General features: G+C 51.9%; 1 protein-coding gene across 2 annotated transcripts; it reads left to right on the top strand.

Moving 5' to 3' along the window:
* The first annotated feature begins 486 nt into the window (after nt 1–486).
* On the top strand, nt 487–14,299 carry GDAP1L1 (ganglioside induced differentiation associated protein 1 like 1). Of its 2 annotated transcripts, none has more exons than XM_066561351.1 (6): nt 487–884; nt 3,202–3,394; nt 7,627–7,800; nt 9,808–9,905; nt 10,027–10,141; nt 13,064–14,299. In XM_066561351.1, the coding sequence occupies exons 1-6, from the start codon at nt 705–707 to the stop codon at nt 13,192–13,194; spliced, it is 891 nt and encodes a 296-aa protein (XP_066417448.1). In that variant the 5' UTR covers nt 487–704; the 3' UTR covers nt 13,195–14,299. The 2 variants fall into 2 exon arrangements, with proteins under 2 accessions (XP_066417448.1, XP_066417447.1); XM_066561350.1 differs by having other exon boundaries at nt 489–884; nt 12,913–14,299.
* Nucleotides 14,300–20,182: the final 5,883 nt, after the last annotated feature.

Here is a 20,182-nt window from a genome sequence, read left to right as displayed (position 1 = left end):
GTGATGCTCACAGGGCTTGGAGAGCAGCAGCAGCTGCAGAAGCCCCAGTGCCCTCTGAGTCTCCTGGCCAGTTTGGAACTGTGACACACCTTGCTAATTCTGGAAGTGACCCCCAGCTGTGCCTACTTTGTCCAGTTTGGGATCTGGCACACAGCAAAGGCTCCTGGGCTCTGCCCCTCTATGGGCTACATAACACCCAATAGGCAGAAATTAATTTGTGCTCTCCAAAAATAATTGAATACCTTTAAAGAGCCATTGCTGCTTCATTCCATGAAGGCTGCAACGACACCTTCTAGGCATTTTAAAGCCAGTGTCCATCACTGTGGCTATTTATTACACATCCGCCATATCTAAAGCACTCAAAAAAAAAAAAAATCATCTTAATCTCTGCTGAAAAATGTTCTTAGGAAGCCGCAGGCGTTGGAGCTGCCCCGGATTGCCGAGCTGGCAGGCGGGAGCCTCCTCTGCTGACTCCTCTCTTGAAGTGATGCCTGCACGTTTCCGTGGGAGCCCCGCCACGAGCGGGGACGGGCAGCGCCGGCGGCACCGGGAGCGGCGGCACCGGCACCGGCACCGGCCCGAGCCGTGACCCGCGCCCACCGCCCGCGGAGCCGGGGCTGCCCCGGGGATGGGCTGGCAGGAGCCCATGTGATGCTGGGCTGGCGCCGCTCTCCCCGTCCCTCTCCCGCTCGCTCGCTGCTGTCATGGCGACTCCCAATAATGTTACTCCCACCAACTGCAGCTGGTGGCCGATCTCGGCGCTGGAGAACAGCGCGGGGAAATCCACGGAAGGGGAGGAAAATCACGACCCGACAGACCCCGCTCTCAAATCCCAGGACAGACTGGTTTTGTACCACTGGACCCAGTCTTTCAGCTCACAAAAGGTAAAGAGAACGATCGCTCGGCCGGGCTCTCGGGCGAGAATCACCTCCAGGTGCCAGGGCATCGCTTTGCTCGGGAGGATGGATGGATGGACGGACGGACGGATGGATGGATGGATGGATGGATGCACTCGGGGGAGAGCGAGGGGCTCAGCCCCGTGGCTGGCCGGGGCAGCAACGTGCGGCCAGGCAGATCTTTGTACCTTTTACAGCATCTGCCTGGGGAGGGGATGGGGATGAGGATGGGGCGGGGGGGGGGCTCAGCCAAATCTTGCCTTTGCTTTGGTCTCACGGCTTGCACCGGGAGCCGCCTCGGCTTTTGTGCTCGCTGCCAGCCCCACACTGGCGTGGCCGGGAGCGCAGACAAAGGCAGAGCCCGGCCGGGACCACCCTGCTGCTGCTGCTGTGCTGTGCTGCGGGAGGAGAGGCAGCCCGAGCCAGGCTGGTACCCGGGAGAGGATCCCGGAGCCCGGCACGCAGCGATGATTCACCCCTCACACTGCAGCAGTGCCCTGGAAATTCTATTCCCGGATTGCCCCGGCAAGAAATCCCTTTTTTCCAGACAATAGTAAATGCTCATTTCGCAGCACGGCAGCTGTGTAGCAAACCCAGCCTCGTCCCCCGGCCCCGAACCCCCCATCATTCCCAAGCCATGAGCACCATATGGAGAATGGGCTGTTCGGAGGGGTGGGTGTTGGAACACCAAGTTCCCGGTGCCAGGGCCTCCCCGAGCTGCACAGCCCGGCGGGAAGGCCGGGCAGAGGTGCCCGTTCCTGCCAGCAGACACAAAGGAGGGAGGATGCCCAATGCAGCAGGGTGGCTGCACATGGTCGGGGCTGCCGCGATCGGGATCCGCACTGCCGGGGATGCTCGTGCCCGGCTCCCCGCGCAATTCCCCGGGAAGGTTTTGTCACCCCAGCCTGGGATCCCCTTTGGGGTGCTGGCAGGGACCCCGGGCTGCCTCCTGCCAGGCCTTCAGCTCCTGAAAGCAGCACAGGGAGCCTGGGGCTGGATAGCCCGGGTGGTACTGGCTGAGGTTTATTTATCAGCTGGGAGAAAAAGGCCAGGAGCGAGTTACAATTGAGGAACCCAGGCTTTCTCTTGTTTGACTCTAAAAGAAAAAATTAACTTGCCAGTCCTGTGAATAATTAGTGACTAATTCCCCAGGAACTCTGAAGTACTCACAGAAAGGCTTATATATGTTAAATTGTATTTTTAGCTGCTGCTAGCTGGATGAAAACAAGTACTTTTGCCTCATTCAGTGGTTCTGTAAATCATGGCTTTCTCACATCCCCGGTGGGCTTTTTTTTTTCCGTGTTTGACATACTTAGTTCATAATAGTCAGGTTTTATAACCCAGAAGCCCAAAATGCCATCCCTGAGTGCATATTCAGCACAGTCTCATGCACAGAGCAGAGCAGCAGGATCAGTCCTGAGAGCTGGTGATTGGGGTGGGGATGGTGATGGTGTTCCACATCCAGCCCCACTCCTGCCTCCTCCTGCCCCTCTGCAAGGCTGGACTCACCTTTCCCACCCCTGAGATGTGTGGGTGCCATCCCTGCCGTGCTGGGCAGGCCCAGGGATGGAGGAAGGCAGGGGAAGGGGAAGGGGGAGGCAGCAGGTTTGACACAAGAGGTGTGAAGGTGCTGGGTGATGCCCTCAAGCTAATGTCAGCATGGAGGAAGAGGAGAAGGAAAACTGTGCAGGGTCACAGGGGCTGCCTGGAACTTCTCACAGAACAGAGCCTTCACCTGGTAAAGGCAGAGTCCACTCCTGAGAGTGGGACATACCTGAGTCAGCATCCAGGTCTCCTTCAGCCAGACAGCAGCACTCACTGGGTGCACGTGTAAGGCATAACATTGCTGCAGCCCTGCTTCCTCCTCTTCCTCCTCCTTTTCTTCCTCAGGTATGTGCTGGGCCATGCTGGGATCCACAGCAGCATCACTCCCCCAGCTGGAGAGCTCCTGCCTCCCTCCACCCACTGCTGAGGGATTGGCTCTCCTCTGCCTGTCACACAGGCCACCAGGACCAGGGAGGATGGTCCATGATTCTGAGAAGACAGGATGGGTTTGGGTATCCCCTCTTTGCCAGGAAAGTTAATTCTTTCCTGGCTGCCTGGATTTTGCAGCTGTCCCATGGCAACAGCTGCCTGGCTTCTTGCAGGTCAAGCCCGTGATCCTGGCATGTCAGGATTAAGTTTAAGTTAACTTAAACTGTGTTTAAGTTTTAGGGAAGGGTCTGAGGGCATAATGGGGTAGGGGGGACTGGAGACCAGCTCAGAGTGTTGGGCTGAGCCCTTTCTCCCCGGCTTCCTGCCCCAGGTGAGGCTGGTGATCGCAGAGAAGGGGCTGCCCTGCGAGGAGAGGGACGTCAGCATGCCCCTGATGGAGCACAAGGAGCCCTGGTTCATGCGGCTCAACCTGGGCGAGGAGGTGCCCGTCATCATCCACAGGGACAACATCATCAGCGACTACAACCAGATCATCGACTACATGGAGAAGAACTTCACGGGAGGTAAGGCAAGGCTGGGCTCTGCCTCAGAGGAAATTCGTATCTAGTTCACATTCTGTTTGCTAAACTAATCTACTTTTTTCCTTTAAAGTTTTATCTTCACCCCAGAAAATCAGCAAGCCACCAGCCCTCTCCAGAATTGTATGTTTTCCCATGAAAGTGAAGAATTTCCAGCAGAAATCCTCTGCTGGAGGGCTCTGAGGGGTGTGGTAGCTAACTTCCCCTTTTTCTGTCCTGGAAGTCACGCTTCCAAACCAGACAATTTCTCTCAGTCCCCATGCTGCATGGTGGCATTTCACCAGAGTCCCTGCTGGGGCACAGCCCATGGGAACACTTCTGACTTCAGCTGTATCTGTGCTTTGGCCCTGGCTAATTGTATAAAGGGGCAAAAGGGCCTCTGCTGACAGAAGGTGGGTGTAAGCTGTGTGCTGCTGCTCCTCTTCCCTCTTCCTCCAGGATTCCTGGGCCATTCCATGGGCAGAGGACCCTGCTGTCCCTGCCGCTGCTGTGCCTCAGAGAAAACAGCCTCTTTAAAGTCAAAACCAGCCAGCGGTGCTGAGGACCATGGGAGGATGATGTGACACAAACCCAGAGGAAGGGACAGCCAGGAGAGGGAAGCTCATATTCCCCTGGAGCAGGGCTGCAGGCCTGCTGAGCCTGGCACACCGGGGTGCTGAGACAGAGCTCAAAGCCACCTTTGCTCAGCAGCTGCACTGAGCAGCCTCTCCCTGGCATCTCACACCCCTTCACCCTCATCCCCCCAGTCCTGGGACACCCACCAGGCAGGCTTCAAAGCTGAGCAGGGATCTCAGGCTTTGCCATCATGATGTTCAGCCCAGCATCCATCCCCTTGCAACAGAGACATCAAAAACATCCCAAAATAGCTCCCGGAGCCAGGGCTCCTTGCCAGCTCAGCTGCTGTCCTCTCCTGGCCCCTCCACTGCGCCGCTGCTCCACAGAGGCACAGAGCTCCCTCCCAGTGGGGCAGCAGGGATGGCTCCATCAGGAGAATCCCACACCAGCAGCGTGTCCTAGGGAATGGCAGCTGCTTTCCTGCCTGGCAGCAGCCCCAGCACCAGGGGACATCAGGGGGTGTCAGTCCCTGCACCACTTCAGTTGGTCTCTGCGAAGGGCAGGTGGTCTGACATATGTGACAACAGGCTGTCCCCAGCAGGAGGGGCACACAGAGCTGTCCGAGTGCTGGGAAACTCCTGTTGTTGAGATTTCCCAGCCAGGTGCAGTTTCTTACCTTTTTGCTGGGAAATGGAGAGGGGAAGCTCCAGGAAAGAGGACCCAGAGCATCACTCCGTGCTCCATCCCATCACCCAGCAGTGCAGCTGCCAAAAGCATTACCAGGATGTGGCAATGCTGATCTGAGGGGGAATCAGCCACCTTGCAGAAATGTGTACAGTTTGAAAAGGCTTTTACAAGGTATTTTTACTGAGCTGTGTTTTCCCCTGGGCTAAGGGCATGGCCTTTATCAGCTGCTTACACACACTGGGGTCCAGCTATCAGTAAAGTGTAGTGTGTGGAGAAATGTTTTCATTTTCCCCAAAATAGTAGTGACTAGTGTCAATAAGCCACGTTTGAGAATGCTTCTCACTAGGACACTGCCCAGCAGTGCCCAGAAACCCAGAAAATGATCAGGGCAATATTTCTTCTTCTGGGCAAGAGTGTCCTCCAAGGTCTGCACCCCCTTGCACAGCCACAGAGTGCAACAGCAGCCTCTATGTGCAGGTTGCTGTGGCATGTAAAGGCAAGTCAGGCCATCCCAATGAAAAACCTCCCTGGAACGTGCTGAAGGGCGTGGGCTGGTGGCCAGCACGCTGCTATTTCATTGTGGTTGCTCCATCTTCCTGCGGGATGGAGCAGTCCCTCTGCATGTGCTGTTCCCAGCCTCAGCCCCAGCCCTTTGGCTGCTGGCCAGGAGCCCTGTGGAAGGAGCACACAAGCTATGGGTCAGTTGTTGTTTCACTCATCTGGTCACTTTTCTCGGGTGGAAAATCCCCACTTGGAGGGCTGGAGCCCAGGCAGTGCAGGCAGCAAGCAGCCCATGGCAGGGAGGAGCCACCAAAACCTCCCTTGGCTCAGGGGACAGTGACACTGATGCCTATCAGTGGAACAACTCTGTGGAGCCTTCCAGCAGGGACAGTCTGGGTCAGAGCCCTGAGATTTCAGGAGGTACCAAAATTTCCTGGTTCTTGTCCAGCCGTGGGCACCAGCAGGCATCATAAAGGCAAGGCCAGCTCCTGCCACCAGCTCCTGTCACTTCAGGCCCTGAAACAAGGGGCTGCCCTGCTCACATCTGCTAAAATCCTGCCAAAATGACCTAACTCAGGTGGGGACACTGGCATGTGGAGAGCCCAGTGCTGCAGACAGGATGTGGGCAAGAGTCAGAGTCCTGGTGGTGGATTTACTCACTGCCTCTAAACACTATAAACATTTATGATCCCTTAAAAAACTGGGAGAGTTAAAATCTTGGGGGAGACAAGAGCAATGTTTTGCTTCTTCTGGTGTCACCTGCCATGTATTTTGAGCTGACAGTGTCATAAAAGGCACAATGCAAACCACTATCCATGGAAAGTGAATAAAACCCAACAAGGCAGGGAGGAGCAGAGCCAGCCAGGGCAAGGGATGTTCCTGCAGCTGAGACACTGGCTGAGCATGGAGGGAAGATGCACTGGGCTTCTTTGGTCACCTACTCTGATTGCCATTTTAGGGATTTTCAAGGAAGCCCAAGAGAATGAGGTACCTCACTGCCACTGGAGTAAAGAACATGTAACTCAGGAGATCCTAAACTCAAATCCCCATCTTTTAGCTCTTTTCTGCAGACCAGGAAAGTTTTTCTCCCATTCTAAGAGACGTGAAATTAGCGTGTGGAGACTCAGGGCTGGCTGCACTCACCCCAGGGAACACAAGGGCTGTGGGGCTGGCTAATGCCATCCCTACACTCCCTGTGATCCTGTGGGTTTGCCCATCTCGGGGCACGGGCTGGCTGCACTCTGGCCGGGATGGGCAGCAGGGAGGGCAGGGCAGAGCTGACAGATTTGAGTGAAAGCTCTGCCCCAGGCAGCCCCGCTGTCTCAGCAGGATTGCTCCCTGCTGTCCCAGCAGGCTGAGGAGCCCCTAAGGAGCGCTTGAGCCCTCCCAGGTGCCGCTGATTTGTGGAAGCAAAACAACTCCACAACTTTTGTGAAAGTTGTGAAGCCGGTATGTTTATTACAGAGCTGTGTTTATTACAGAGCTGGACGCATGTGGGGACTGCTCCCTTCGAAATATATGTGTACCTCTGGGAACTCTAGATCCCTTTTTATCTCTCCCTCAAATACATATGCATGCAATTTCACAATAGGTTCATACATATTCATTCTACTGTTTTCGTGTGACATTGCCACTAATTCTTCTTTATCAGAAAGAATTCCTGGGCCAGGCTGCCCCCTCTCTAACAGTCTCTCTGTCTGCCCCCCTTATCTCTGTCCTTTGGCTGAAGCAGTTTCTCCGAGCCTAGGCTTTCTACAAGAACAGGCAGTCACACTAAACAGCTGTGTTTTCAAGCTAAGACTCAAAGATATGTGGGAATCCATAAATCAGAAAGTTTTGGGAAAGCTGCAAGAGGCAGGCCTCAGAGACAGCAGAACTGTGATTAGAGCTAAGCAGTAGCCATGAGATAGATCAGCAGAAAAATTATGTAAAAAGTAGAAAAGCAAGGATAAATAGAACAGTGGTCTGTGTATTAACGCTTGTCTAAAATAACTCCCTAAGCTACAGAAAAGTTTATCTAGCAAGATATTAGGAAGTTTTAAGCTTAATAATGGAGCTCTGTGCATTGTGTTTTAAGACTCCTGCCTGGATGAAATATTGCCTGAATATTATTGTATTCAAAATAAGCAAGAATTGTTTTAACCAAAGGTATGTGTGCTTAGAGTGGTTGGATGGAACTACTGTCAGTATGCTTTTGTTTTGTGTGATTGGTCAAAAACTTATAAAATAAGTTGTAACGTTAAGTTCTTGGTCTGCTGCCTGGGATGTGAGCTGATGGCATCTTCCCATTGTCATAACCATGTAATGAGAGTGATGCTGGAAAATCAAACAGCTCAAGGCACGTTCCCAGCAGTCCCGTCCCGTTTGTGATTTGTACAGCGATAGATGTGCATTTCACCTAAATCCAAACTGATTTCTGCTCTGGAGAATTTCCACTGTGTCTCGCTGCTAACACCCTTTCCTTGGCCCTGCAGAGAACGTGCCCCAGCTGATCCCCGAGCCGGGCAGCCCGCTGCACTCGCGGGTGCTGCAGTACCGGGAGCTGCTGGACTCGCTGCCCATGGACGCCTACACCCACGGCTGCATCCTGCACCCCGAGCTCACCACCGACTCCATGATCCCAAAGTACGCCACCACTGAGATCCGCAGTAAGTCAGTCGCCTTCCCAGGGGCCTCCCCAGCTCCTCTAGGCTCCACAGCCCACCGTGCTCCTGCTCATCTCCCCTTCCTGCCAAAGGACGGCTGGGAAATGGCAAAGCACACAGAAGCACCCACAAGGTCCCCACCACACCCAAGAAGCTCTGCCTGCAGCACCCGCACAAGTGCAATTCTCTGATCTGGGAATTGCAGGCATCCTAGAGAGACTTCCTAACTCAGGGCGTGTCCGGGCTCCCATGCTTCTCCTCAGCTCTTTCTGGGGCACAGGAATTTGCCCCTCTCCCTCCAATAACTCTAAGGGCAAAGGCAGGAGGGAGCAGCCAGAGTGAGTTGCAGGCGGTGGATGAATCGGCATAAGTCTGTGTACCTGACCTTCAAGTGCTCATGAAACATTGACGATGCTTAATATAACTCAATGGCAGGGATTGCTCCTGGAGAGAATTCCTGGCCAGAAAAGTGACCTTGTCAGGAGGGTGTTGGCATGTCCCAGGTCTCTCCCTTCCTTTAGGCTCCAGCCCCAAGCTGAGCCCATAGAAAGCACTGTTCCCACCCCCATCCCTTCGGTTGCCTGGGTCCCAGATGGCCCTGCTGAGGTGGGATGCACTTGTGCACAGAGAGAAACAGGCAGCTCCTGAGGTGTAGCCTGTGGTCTGCCCTGCCTCTGCTGACACCCGTCACAGACAGCTTTCCCAGCGTCACCAAGTGTCACCTCCACCCCCAGACCTCAGGCCGACATAGGCCAGAGCCCCTCCCTTCCCCAAAGGGTGTGGCTGTGATGGCTTCAGCCCCCATCTGCCTCACATCACCTCCCCAGCACTCTGCCGAGGTCTCTGAACACAACTCCTTATCCAAACCTGGACAAGGTGGCATTTTTCCCAAGCCACAGAAGGGGTACAAGCAGGTCCATGGGCAGATGGTGTCCTCCTCCCCAGCTCATCTCCTGCCCTCAGGCAATGGCTCAGCTGCCCTGTTGCCGTGGGTGCTGAGGGGAATTGATGTCGTGGTGTCCCAAGGAGAGGGTGAACCCAGGTTCCAGGCTCTCCCAAGGGCAGGGAAATCAGGATGATGTCCAGGTTTCCATCTGAGCTGCAGCCCCAGGAGAGCTGGTTGGCAGCCTTAGCAAGCACAAGCTCGTGGCAGAAATGGGAATTTCAGCATTTTATAGCGGTGCACAGCCTGCTGCTGGCTCCCACCCCAGCTGGCCCTGGCACCTCCTGCACCAGCACACTGGCAGAGCCAAGGTCTCCCTTGTTGGAGGGAGCAAGGAGGGAAAGACAGATGGTCCCTGGCTGGAAGACATTAGCCCAACCCTGGTAATTTATGCTGTCCCTTAGGCGTTACTCTTCCTCTAGGATTCCTTTCTTCATTTCACTCTGCCCCTTTCCCTCCTTTAGCTCCCTTGCCCAAAGCCCTTCCCATTCTCCCTGTGCCCAGAGAGGCAGAAGGGTGAGCATCTCTCCATGCTCCTGATGGGCTCCACACCATGGAATTGAGGGACAGCTTCACCCAGGAGGGAGCACTCCCTCCCTGCCCCACTGCTCTGAATGTACACCTGAGTGTGGGCAGCCAGCTCAGGCATCCCAAAGGCTCAGCCTGCTGGGGATGGAGCTGCAGGAGCCTGGTCATGGGCAAGCCCAGGGCTGTGCTTCACCAGCAAGAAACAGACAGAACTTCCAGCAGCTCTACCATGAGCCCAGCAGGGGAAATTAAGAGCAGAAACTTCCCCTGAAACTCCCAGGCTGGGACTCACCACAGGGAGGGGGATTGGCCATACCTTGGGGCCAGCCCTGCCCTGTGAGATCCCCGTGTGCAGGGACAGCTGATGGAGCCACAGGCCCTCAGATGTGGGAGCACAGCAGCAGCAAGCCATGAATTTGGCCCATTTTAGCTCTCTGGGATGTTTTCCCTTGGTGCTACAGCCATATTTTGGCTGCAGGATGAGGTGATTTGCTATCACACACACTGGTCATCCCAGCCTCTCTGTCTGTGCCCCCCAGGACATTTAGCTAATGCCACCACGGATCTGATGAAGCTGGACCATGAAGAGGAGCCACAGCTCTCTGAGCCTTACCTCTCCAAGCAGAAGAAGCTCATGGTGAGTGGGTCAAAGCCACACACATCCCTGGTGCTGGGGGAACACAGACCTGCCATGGGCACCTGATGCTTTGTGTCCCTGCAACCACTTATTCCACATTCTAACCCTGCTCTCCACCCAGGCCAAGATCCTGGAGCACGATAATGTGAACTACTTGAAGAAGATCCTTGGAGAACTTGGGATGGTGCTAGACCAGATTGAGGCTGAGCTGGAGAAAAGGAAATTGGAGTACCAAGGTAGGCACTGGGCTGTGCTTATGGGGTGTTTTTCCACAGGAGGCTGAGGTGGAACACCAGAAACAGCCAAAAGCTTTGCACCTGATGAACAATTCTCATGGAGCAACCACTGCTGGGTCTGGGGCTGCCTCTGGGCTCTCCTGGTTTTGGGTGCACTGCAGCCAAACCAGCCCTGCACCCCTTGCCACAGGTATTAGCAGGAGCCCTGTCCTCATGGGTGCTCTTTGGGAGCCCCAAAGGGATCTCAGGGTGATGGCAGGTGCCCTCTACCCCAGCAAGGGACTGACACTGATGCTCTGCTGGTTTAGGAAGCAGCAGGCTGGCCCCAGCACCACCAGGAGCACTGGCTGCTGAAAGTGCAGAGATGGGGACATGTGCCACAGCCACACCCTCACATCACCAGGCTGTGGCACATCCCAGAGGAGCACAGGCAGGGAAACCCAGGAATCTGAGGGGCCCTGGAGGGGAGAGCCTTTACAGAGCCTGCATCCCATGCCAGCAGGTGGGAGAGAGGGACACCAGCCATCCCTGACAGGCAGCAATGGTGCTGGGAGCCTGCCCAGAGCAGCCCTGGCAGTCAGGGGTGCCTGGGCACAGCTGGGCAGCACTTGTCCTGCCATCACCCCTGGGTGATGCCAGCCTTCCTCCTCTCTGCCTCACTGCTGGCAGGGCTCAGGGCCCTGGCAGGGCTGCCAGCACCGGGTGCCAGCTGCAGAGCAGAGCCCAGGCACAGGTAATGAGGGGATGAACAATTCTGGTCCCACAGCTGGCCCTGCCCTGGGGAGCCCTGCGTCACTCAGGGCCACCCTGGAGAGCCCTCGGAGGTGCCAAGGTCGGGCCCTGCAGGGCATGGGGCTGGGGATTTACCAGGAGCCCTGATGGGCTCACTGTGGCGTCCTGCCTTGCCCTAATTTCCTCAAACACCCTCATTAACCGGTGTGAGGGCTGGGACAGCAGAGTTCAGCCTAATGAGGTGCCCTGGGAGGGCATCCCAGGTGCCTGGAGCAGAGGCATCGCTGCTGCTGCTGCTGCCAGCACCCAGGTGCTCCAATGCCTTCAGTCCTTGGGTGCTGCTCCCGCCCTCTGCTCCAGAACCCCAAACTCCCACCCCGTGGCCATGGTCAGGATCTCAGCAGTGGGCAGGATCACCACTTTGGCAAGCTCCCAGGAGCTGCAGTGCAGCAGCTCTGCTCCCACGCAGCCCAGGCTGCAGCAGGAGCAGGGTGGGAGGTGCTGCAGCAGCACCAGGAGACCCCGGCCACGGGCACCCCCTTCAGCTGGGACAGGCTGAGCCCAGCTGGGGCTGCTGGGCATGCAGAGGGAAGAGGAGTCTGTGCTTCCACCCCCTGGGCGCTGGGCAGGGCTGCAAGGGGCTCCAGACCCCAGCAGAGGTGCAAGCCCAGAGGCAGGAGGGACAGAGGGACAGGGCTGGATCACAGCTCTCTCCCAAAGCCACCATCCCCACATGTGCTTCCTCCTTCACCTGCAGCAGCTCCTGGAGTGAGGCAGCTGCCGCAGCCCTGCTCCCCTCACGCTGAGCAGCAGCACCCACAAGGTCCCCAGCGCACCCGGGAAGCTCTGGCTGCAGCACCCGCACAAGTCATTAGTCACTGAAAATATTTATTGATTAATTAGGCACCGGCAATCTGTCCACTTGGGCAGTGCCTCCAGCAGGATCTGGCAGGCTGCCGAGCAGCTACAAATGAGGGTTGCTAATTACCCATAATTGCCCCAGGCTGGTCCTGCAGGCAGCCCTGCAGCAGCTGCAGTGCCTGCCCTGGGGGGCTCTACTGGGGCCTCTCCTCTCTTTCCTGATACAATAGCCACAGCACAATGAAGGGCCCCAGAATCAGGAATCTGGAGCAAAGCTGACTGAGGGTGGATTTTTGTGTCCCTTCTGAGGTTCTTTACCTGCACCTTCTTTCATCTCCCTCAGCTCCATCCCAGCCCAGCTCCTCGGTATTGAAAGGGCACTGAGGGAGTGCTTAACAATACCCTGGCCTGAAACTGCTTTTTCCAGCCTAACAGCAGCTTGGTTTATTTTTGGATGTCTCTCTGGTGGGGTTATTTCTGGGATCACCCATTATCAGGGGTTCTCAACCCTTCAGTGTCTTTCTTCATGTCCTGCACTCACCCTGAGCTCTGTCTCCCCAAAATCCTGGCTCTTGGCACAGAGGTGCTGCCAGTTTTGGTGTCCTGGAGCAGGGTCCCTGGTACAGGAGAGAGAACAAAGGCAGAACCTCCCCAGCAGCACACATGGGAGAGCAGCCAGGCCATCCAGCAAATGGTTTTGATTCCTGAGGATTTCTCACATCCCTAAAATAGGCCAAGTTGACGTGACACTCCTGAAACAGCTCCTGGTGCTGCCAAGGGCTGACACTGCTGCTCTCCCTGAGCACTGACACAGCTGAAGGGGTCACTGCACAGCATCTTCCTTCAACAGGGGCAAAGGGCTCTTCTCCAGGCACCTCCTGGGTACAGGAGGATGCCATCTCCTGCTGCTCTTGACTTGAGGGAGAAGCAGCAGAGCTGCTTTGCAGCCAGTAATTTGTATATTCACACAGGCTATAAATCATCATCTCCTATTCCCAGCTTTTGGCACCCCCGTACTCTCCATCACAGTAGATGGGCTCTGAGCTCCTGGCCCATCAAAGAGCTGGGAAAAAACACCCCAGATCTACGAATGCTCCTGCCTATGTGGACCTTTTGAGCAAGATTTTAGGTACCCCCCCAAGGGACTCTTACCTCTGCTCTGTCTCTTCTCTCTCCAGGGCAGAAGTGTGAACTTTGGCTCTGCGGATGCGTCTTTACTTTGGCCGATGTCTTGTTAGGAGCCACCCTGCACCGCCTCAAGTTTCTGGGACTCTCTAAGAAATACTGGGAAGATGGCAGCAGACCTAACCTACAGTCCTTCTTTGACAGGATACAGAAACGCTTCGCCTTCAGGAAAGTTTTGGGAGACATCCACACCACGCTCCTCTCTGCAGTGGTACCCAACGCCTTCAGGCTGGTCAAGCGGAAACCTCCCTCCTTCCTTGGAGCCTCCTTCCTGATGGGATCTCTGGGGGGAATGGGATATTTTGCTTATTGGTACTTAAAGAAAAAATACATCTAGTGCTGACTGCTTGGTGTTTAGTTTGGTGTCTCTGTGCTGTGTGAAATTATGATGAAGCCTCAGTAACTGTAATGAAATTTGAAGCAAGGTAATGAATAATTATATTGTTTAATGTAACATTCCATAGTCTAGAAGTAGAAACCTATACTGCAAGGAAATAAGACAACAACAACAACAACAACAACAGCGTCAACTTGTAAATGCCTTTTTTAGGTTTAGGTATTCAACTCCAGCCAGAGGCTCAAGGGTTCATGGGCTCAGCCCTGCCCACCGGGAAGTGGCACTGCCTCCAGCACCACCAGCTCCAGGGGGACAGACAGAATCCCAGGAGGCTTCCCAACACCCAAGTTGACTACTGGGACTTGGATACTTGGTCCTGTGCGTTTGTGTTTCCAAATTGTTCACTGGCCACATTTCACACATGCAGGTAGTGGGGACTTTCTTCTTCTAGAAGGCGTTGTGTTGTCGTGCTCGGAGCAGGGTGCAGTAGCTGGTCACAGTCAAGGTGGATTTCTGTTCTTCAAGTATTCCATTTTAAAAATTATTTTCATTAAAAGGAATATTTTTTATTGAGCTGCTCTTAGAATGTATCCACTTTCTACGTCTGGTTTTGGTGGGCTTTTTTTTAAAGAATTTAATGTCTGTCTTTAACTGCTGCACTTTTTTCTTGAGATAAATCATTTTGACTTTCATCCTGAATTCTGGCACATGAAGGAGATTATTGTTTTAAGCCTTTTGGCTCTGTCTCTTGAGTTTTCTTTCACGGATTTGCAAAGCATCTTTCACCAACTGAGCATATTTGGACTCTGAAAAAGTACAACCATTTTCAGAACTTTTCAGCACTTTCCTGAAGGCGCTTTGGCTTTCTTCCATCGGGGGCTCTTTTCTGTCATTTCCTCGCTGTGTGTTTTCTTAGGGACACTTTGCACAGAATCACATTGATGACTTTCTTGTGCCTTTTGCATGCTGGAAAGAATAACAGGCCTCACTGCTACTCATGCTTTGGAAACTGAGATCCTCAATAAACCATATGGGAGGAGTAATGGCTTTGCATCTCTAAATGTGTTCCACATCCTTCTGGTCCCAGTGCAAGGCATGCCCCAGGGCATGTGGTTTGTGCTTTGCCTCATGTACTGCACTGGTATAAAACTTGCATGGAAATTATATGTATTCCTCTTCTAACCATTAATTTCTATCAGCACTCAGCCTGCTGGCTTTCCAGGCACTCCAGTGATCCCTGGGAGCCATGCTGTATCTCAGGGCTTGGGAATGAATACCAAGTGCGGCTGAAATAACAGGAATTGCATTTGCCTCTGATTCAAAGGTTATCTTTATGCATTTGAAAGCAGCAAGCTTTCCCAGGACCTTTTGATACAACCTGGCAGCCATAGAATTGGGAATATTTAGCAGGAATTACAGGGGATGAGCAGATATGGAGAGTGCAAAACACACATTTATATGGTGCTTGTCACAAGGCTGATCTGACAGGCTTCTGGAATACAACAGGCTGTGTAGCTGCAGAGGCTCTGTGTTATCCCTGTTACCACGCTGTGGTTGGGTAAGCACTTAAAATTGGTGTGTGAGAACCTAAATCCACCTGGCTCCTGCAGCTGAGGCTGCTGAGTGAAACCTTGCAGACACACCTTCTCCCAAATACATTCAGTATTTGCTTCATGGAGTCAGTGACTTCAGAAGAAATAGTTATTTTCCTTATTTTTGAAGAGGGAGGCAGGAGGGTGCCCTGAGCTCCTCCCTTTTGCTGAATCTGCAAGGTGTAAGATGATGAACTAGGGGTCATCTCTCTTTGGTCGATTAGCTGGTGATAAACCCCCTAGAAAGATTTATAAAGGTACACCAACATAAAACCCTTACCAGGATTTCACCCTTTTCCCTTTGTTTGTTGTTCTACATGCACATTCCCTGGTGATCTCCAAAAGCTGATGAAATGCACACACCAGGTGGAGAAAGGAATATTAATGAATTACAAGGCCAGGAAACGCAGAGGGAAGGAGAACAAAAACTTCCTCCATTGCTAGGATTTCAGCCCAAGAATGAGGCAGAAGGAAGCTGCTTTGCAAGACTGCTGCTGGTTACTTTGCTCCTTAATTTTATTTATTTTTGTATTTTAAACCACAGAAATGTGAAGTCATGGAGCAAATCAGATCTCTAAACAGTGGAGAAAATAGGTGTGTGTTTTGTTTGGAGCACACTGTTAAAATGCAGCTGCTATGAGGAATCTGCCAGGCAGATCCAGCAGCTGGAACAAGGCATGGACAGGAGCTGTCACCAGCGCTGCACTCTGGGCTGCTGGGAAGCCCTGATGCTGTAGTGGTGGATTTTGTACAGGTCCTCAGCTAGAAATAGTTAATAATAAGCCTATGTTCTGGACCAAATAAAAATCACATATATATATATATATATATAAAATTGGTGCCACTCCCTGTCACTAAGCCTTGTTTTCCTGTCCTGGTAATGAAAAAGTACCAGGACTTTGCCCCAGGGAAAAGCAATTGGTGAGAGTGATAAAAGACAATTACTGTGGCAGGCAGAGGTTGGATTGATGTGTGAGATCCCTGGATGAACGTCAGAGCCCTGATCAATCCCCTCAGCCCGTGTCCATGAGCAGCCCTGGGGTGATTACAGGCTGTCATCTTAGAAAGTTGCTCTTGCTCTGACTGATCTCAGCCTGATCAGACCTTTCTGCTCCAGTTCCACTGCAAAGGGGAGCCCACTGCACGACCTGCCCATGAGCCAGGCACTGGCCTGTTTGCTGCCCAGGGCATGTTCTGTACACAGAAACATGAAAATGATGGCAAAACTCTGGTTTCTCACTCCAGGACTCTGTGCTTTGCTCTCAGCAAGGTGTGGGGCAACAGCAGTGCCCAAGGGGAAAGGCTGGAAGGTGAGGCACCTCAGAGGTGCTATTTTCTATTTTAGACAAGAGGGAATGGCTCCTGCTGCATCCTGCACCCAACACTCCTGTGTGCCTGACCCAACCCCAGCCAGGGTCCTTCTTTACTCCAGATGAACTTATTTACCCAAGCAAATTTTTATCTATTAAAATCCCTGTGTTTTAGAGACAAATGTACTTTGAGGCACCTCAGTGCTTTAAAATCTGTGTCTGTGCTGAGGTGTGGAACTTCTAATTATCAGAGGGATGAAAATCAGGGGCTTTCTATCAAGTCCAAGCACCCCTGAGATGCAGCTTCATGACACAGAGCCTTTCCCTGCTGCCTCCCAAGCCTCTTGTTTAACAGGCTCCCAGTGTCACATTTGCAGAGCTGCAGCTTCTGAAATCTTTTTACTCTGACAGGACTTGCTCAAAAGACTCGATTATAAAAATTGAAAATGTACATGTCAGCCTTACTGCTGGCTGGCAGCATTCTTTGCTTGGCAAGGGATGGAGAGGACTTCTCTATGCAGAATAAAGGATTTCAACACCAAGCTGGCCAGAGGACAGGGAACACACCACAGAGCCTCTCACAACTTGCCAAATAAACCAAGAGCTGCCTAAGAATGTCTAGTGACCATTTAGTGGCCCTGTCAGAAATTATTTGCCAAGTGCTCCTCTGTTTTCAAATGAAAAAAACCATCCTTACCCCCCAACTGCAATTTCAGAATCCAGGCTACAGAGGCAAGAGGGATGGTGTAAGAGCTGCCCCTTCCTTCCTTTCTGCTGTGAAAGTAAATGAAGGATTTCCCCACATACCACCAAAACATTAAAGCTTGTGAAGATATTTAACATCAGGTTGTGTTTGGTGGCATTCACTGCCATCATTAGGATCAAAGCCAAAACCACCCAGACTGGATCCACAATGCAGGCAATGACAGCAACTAAATCCCTCAGGCTACTGAAAGGTATATGGGATCAAAATAATGGAGGATAATATGAATATAGTATTTTGAGATGGCTAGGGATAATATAAAATATGATGAAATGAGATTAAAAACTAAAAACCCAAAGAAACAGGAAATAATGTACAACCTAAGAGCTAACTATTGTAATTCCAAATTTGCAATTACCTGAGGCATAGTTGAGGATAAAAGGGCAATTCCTACTCACAGCAAAGCTGCTCTTGCTACACAAGTCTGTAGAAAAGCTCCTTCTGCCATGGTGGGACAGAATAAAGCCCCCAGTTCAGCAGCAGTGCCCAGGGAAAAGTTCAACCCCACAGGTGTGAATTAAAATTGAAAACATCTCTGCATGTAGTGAACAGGAACAGATTTTGTATGCCTGAAAGATTTCTCAAAGCATGGCCTCAGTGGCCAAACTGCAGATGTTTCAGACCCAGCCATTTCTACTGAATCTAAAGTTACAAGCAGTAATAAAAACACACAGGAACTTGGATTCTCTGATAAAGCACATTCATGACAAATACATTTCCTGGTTTTCCCCTGGTGCTGATCCTCAAATGTGCCCAAAGGACATTTCACTGTCATTTTCTTTCATTCTCCTTTTAACTGGCTTTCCTCTGGAGGATTAAACAGAGAGCAAACAGCCTGCACTGAGCAGCTCTCAGTGGAAGAAGGAATAGCAGCTCTGCCATAAATCATGAGGATGAGGAATTGCTGTGTCAGAACACAGGTGCCCATCACTGCAGCAGTACCTGTGTGTTCTGGCCAGGCTCTACCTGCAGAGGGGAGATCATTTCCATTTCCATGTCACTTTGGTGCTGGAAGGAGCTTCAATAAGCAAAATGTCAACCTCCACCCACTTCTCAGGAGCTCACAGGATTTTTTCTTCCTTTTTGTTCCCTCTGCACAATGATCTACTTTCAGCCCCTTTTTTTCTTCACCCCTCTCTGCTATCCTACCCCTTTGCTCTCTCCTGGACTCTCTGGTGTCACACTCCTGTCACAGACAGCAGGCCATGTGTGACCATCCCCCAGAGACATTCCTGTTGTCAGGAGTCCCTGGGCTCTCAGGTTCTGCATCACCTCCCCTTCCCCCTGTCTGAGGAAGAGCTGCTGAGAGAGGAAGGAGATGGAATCCTGCTAAAAACCTCTTAACAAACAGCACAGATCAATGATTTCTAAAACATTCCTTTAAAAATAACACCATCCATCCCCCTGCTTGCACTGCCTCCCTTCTCAGCCCTTTCCTACCAGCACCTCATCTCTCCTGCGACCTAAATCCTTTTTAGCTCCAGGAGAGTTATCCAAATAAAGCTACTTTGCAGTGAGAACAGTGTAACCAGGTTTGAGGGTGCTGTGTAATGCTGCAGGCAGTTCTTGACACAGAACCAAGTATCCTGCATAGTTAAGTGCAGTTTTGCACACGCTCTTTACATCACAAGGTCATGGCACTCCACCACCAGCCTCCTGAACACTCTTCTATTTTTGCTTACCAGAAGCAATTTCTTTCCATTCTGTGCCCTTGGATTCAAGCACTACACAACAGCAAGAGGTTTTTCTTCCCTTGGTCACAAGAAAAAAACCCAAACAAAATCTCTGAAAACAACAAAGAAAAATCCCCAGCAAACAAAATAAACCAAAAACCATTTTTTTATCCTAACTTCCAAACTATGACAATCAAGACAAAAAAATACATACATTCTTAAAAACCTCAACCCTCTATCACTCCCATTCTTCTAAAAATGGAATCAGGTCAGGCTATGAGAAAGCTGAAGCACCAGAGCTGTGGTCCACACCAGGTCCATGCCTGCTGCCATCACCTGCAAAACCTGCAGCAAGCAGGCCCAGGGTGCCATTCCCAACAGCACAATCCTGTAGGTGTGGGAACAACAATTCACACATTTGGGTAAGGCCAACAGGCTCTGTGGGCTGGGCACCATCCTTATTTCCCCCCCTTTTCATGGCTTTCCCCCCGCAGTCGGCTGTTCTGAGCTCAGCCCGCTCAGCTGAATTCTCCTCGGTGGTGAGTGACGGTGCTCAGGCTGTCACCAACACGGCCACACCACGTGTGACCTCCCAGCACAGAACCCATGAGATGGGAAGGCTCTGCAGACAGGGCAGGATCCAGGGAAGGCATTTCAGAAGAGCTGGCACTGACACTGAGGATGTGCCCAGTTCCTGCTCTGGTATCAACCAGGACTGAGGAAATGCACAAAACTAACCCGGACTGGGCATGGGAAAAGGCTTCAGAGAGGTGAGGAAAAAAGTAATTGTTTGCATTTATTCTTGTTGAACATTTTCCTTTCTTCAGCCTTCACCTCCAGGGAGATCCTCAGCTCTGCCACAGATCTCCTGCCACGGCACACATTGTCAGGAAGAGCACAACAGGGAAAGGGCATTTTTCCAAGTGCTGCTTTCCCATGATATCCCACTCTCCTGGAAGACTGTAAAGCTCTTCCCCTACTGTTAATTTTCTTTTAGTCCCAACGCTTTACAGAGGAGTAATTTGGCTTGTTACAAGCACATGGCACTGGCTTTTGTGATGGACAGAGGGTAGTTTAAAAATAAATAACCTTTCAGACTAAATAATACAATTATATAATTGCCTTAGATTTCATGGACTGCAGTCAATCTTGTTAGCCATTCCCATCTCTGCTTTTTCAGCTTTTAAACTTTATGCTCTCATTCTGTACTTTATTTAAGCACTAAGGGACTCTTCCCATATCCAAATTAATGATTTCCTGCTGAGCACCTGGATGAAAGTACTCTCCACTGAAGTGAACACTCGGGCCCCAAGAGAAGGACAAAGGTAACTCTCCTAATGCATCAAGCTCTGCTGTCACATCACCTTTTTCCTTCCCTGAGCTCAAGCACATCAGGTGCAGTTCTGCTAAAATGAATAAACCATTTGCTTTTCTCCAGGTTTTCCACCAGTACAGCGACAGAGCAGCTCTGTTTAACAACAGTTAAAAATCAGTTCAGAGTCACAACAGCCTTTGTGTGTCTATTAATTACTTTCATCTTAAGCTTTGCAAAATACCTCAAAGAAGGGAAGGCAAAATACTGAGAGAG

This window comes from Molothrus aeneus, chromosome 17 (genome assembly GCF_037042795.1).
Source record: "Molothrus aeneus isolate 106 chromosome 17, BPBGC_Maene_1.0, whole genome shotgun sequence".
Taxonomy (NCBI): domain Eukaryota; kingdom Metazoa; phylum Chordata; class Aves; order Passeriformes; family Icteridae; genus Molothrus; species Molothrus aeneus.
This window is presented reverse-complemented; position numbering and strand designations above follow the sequence as displayed.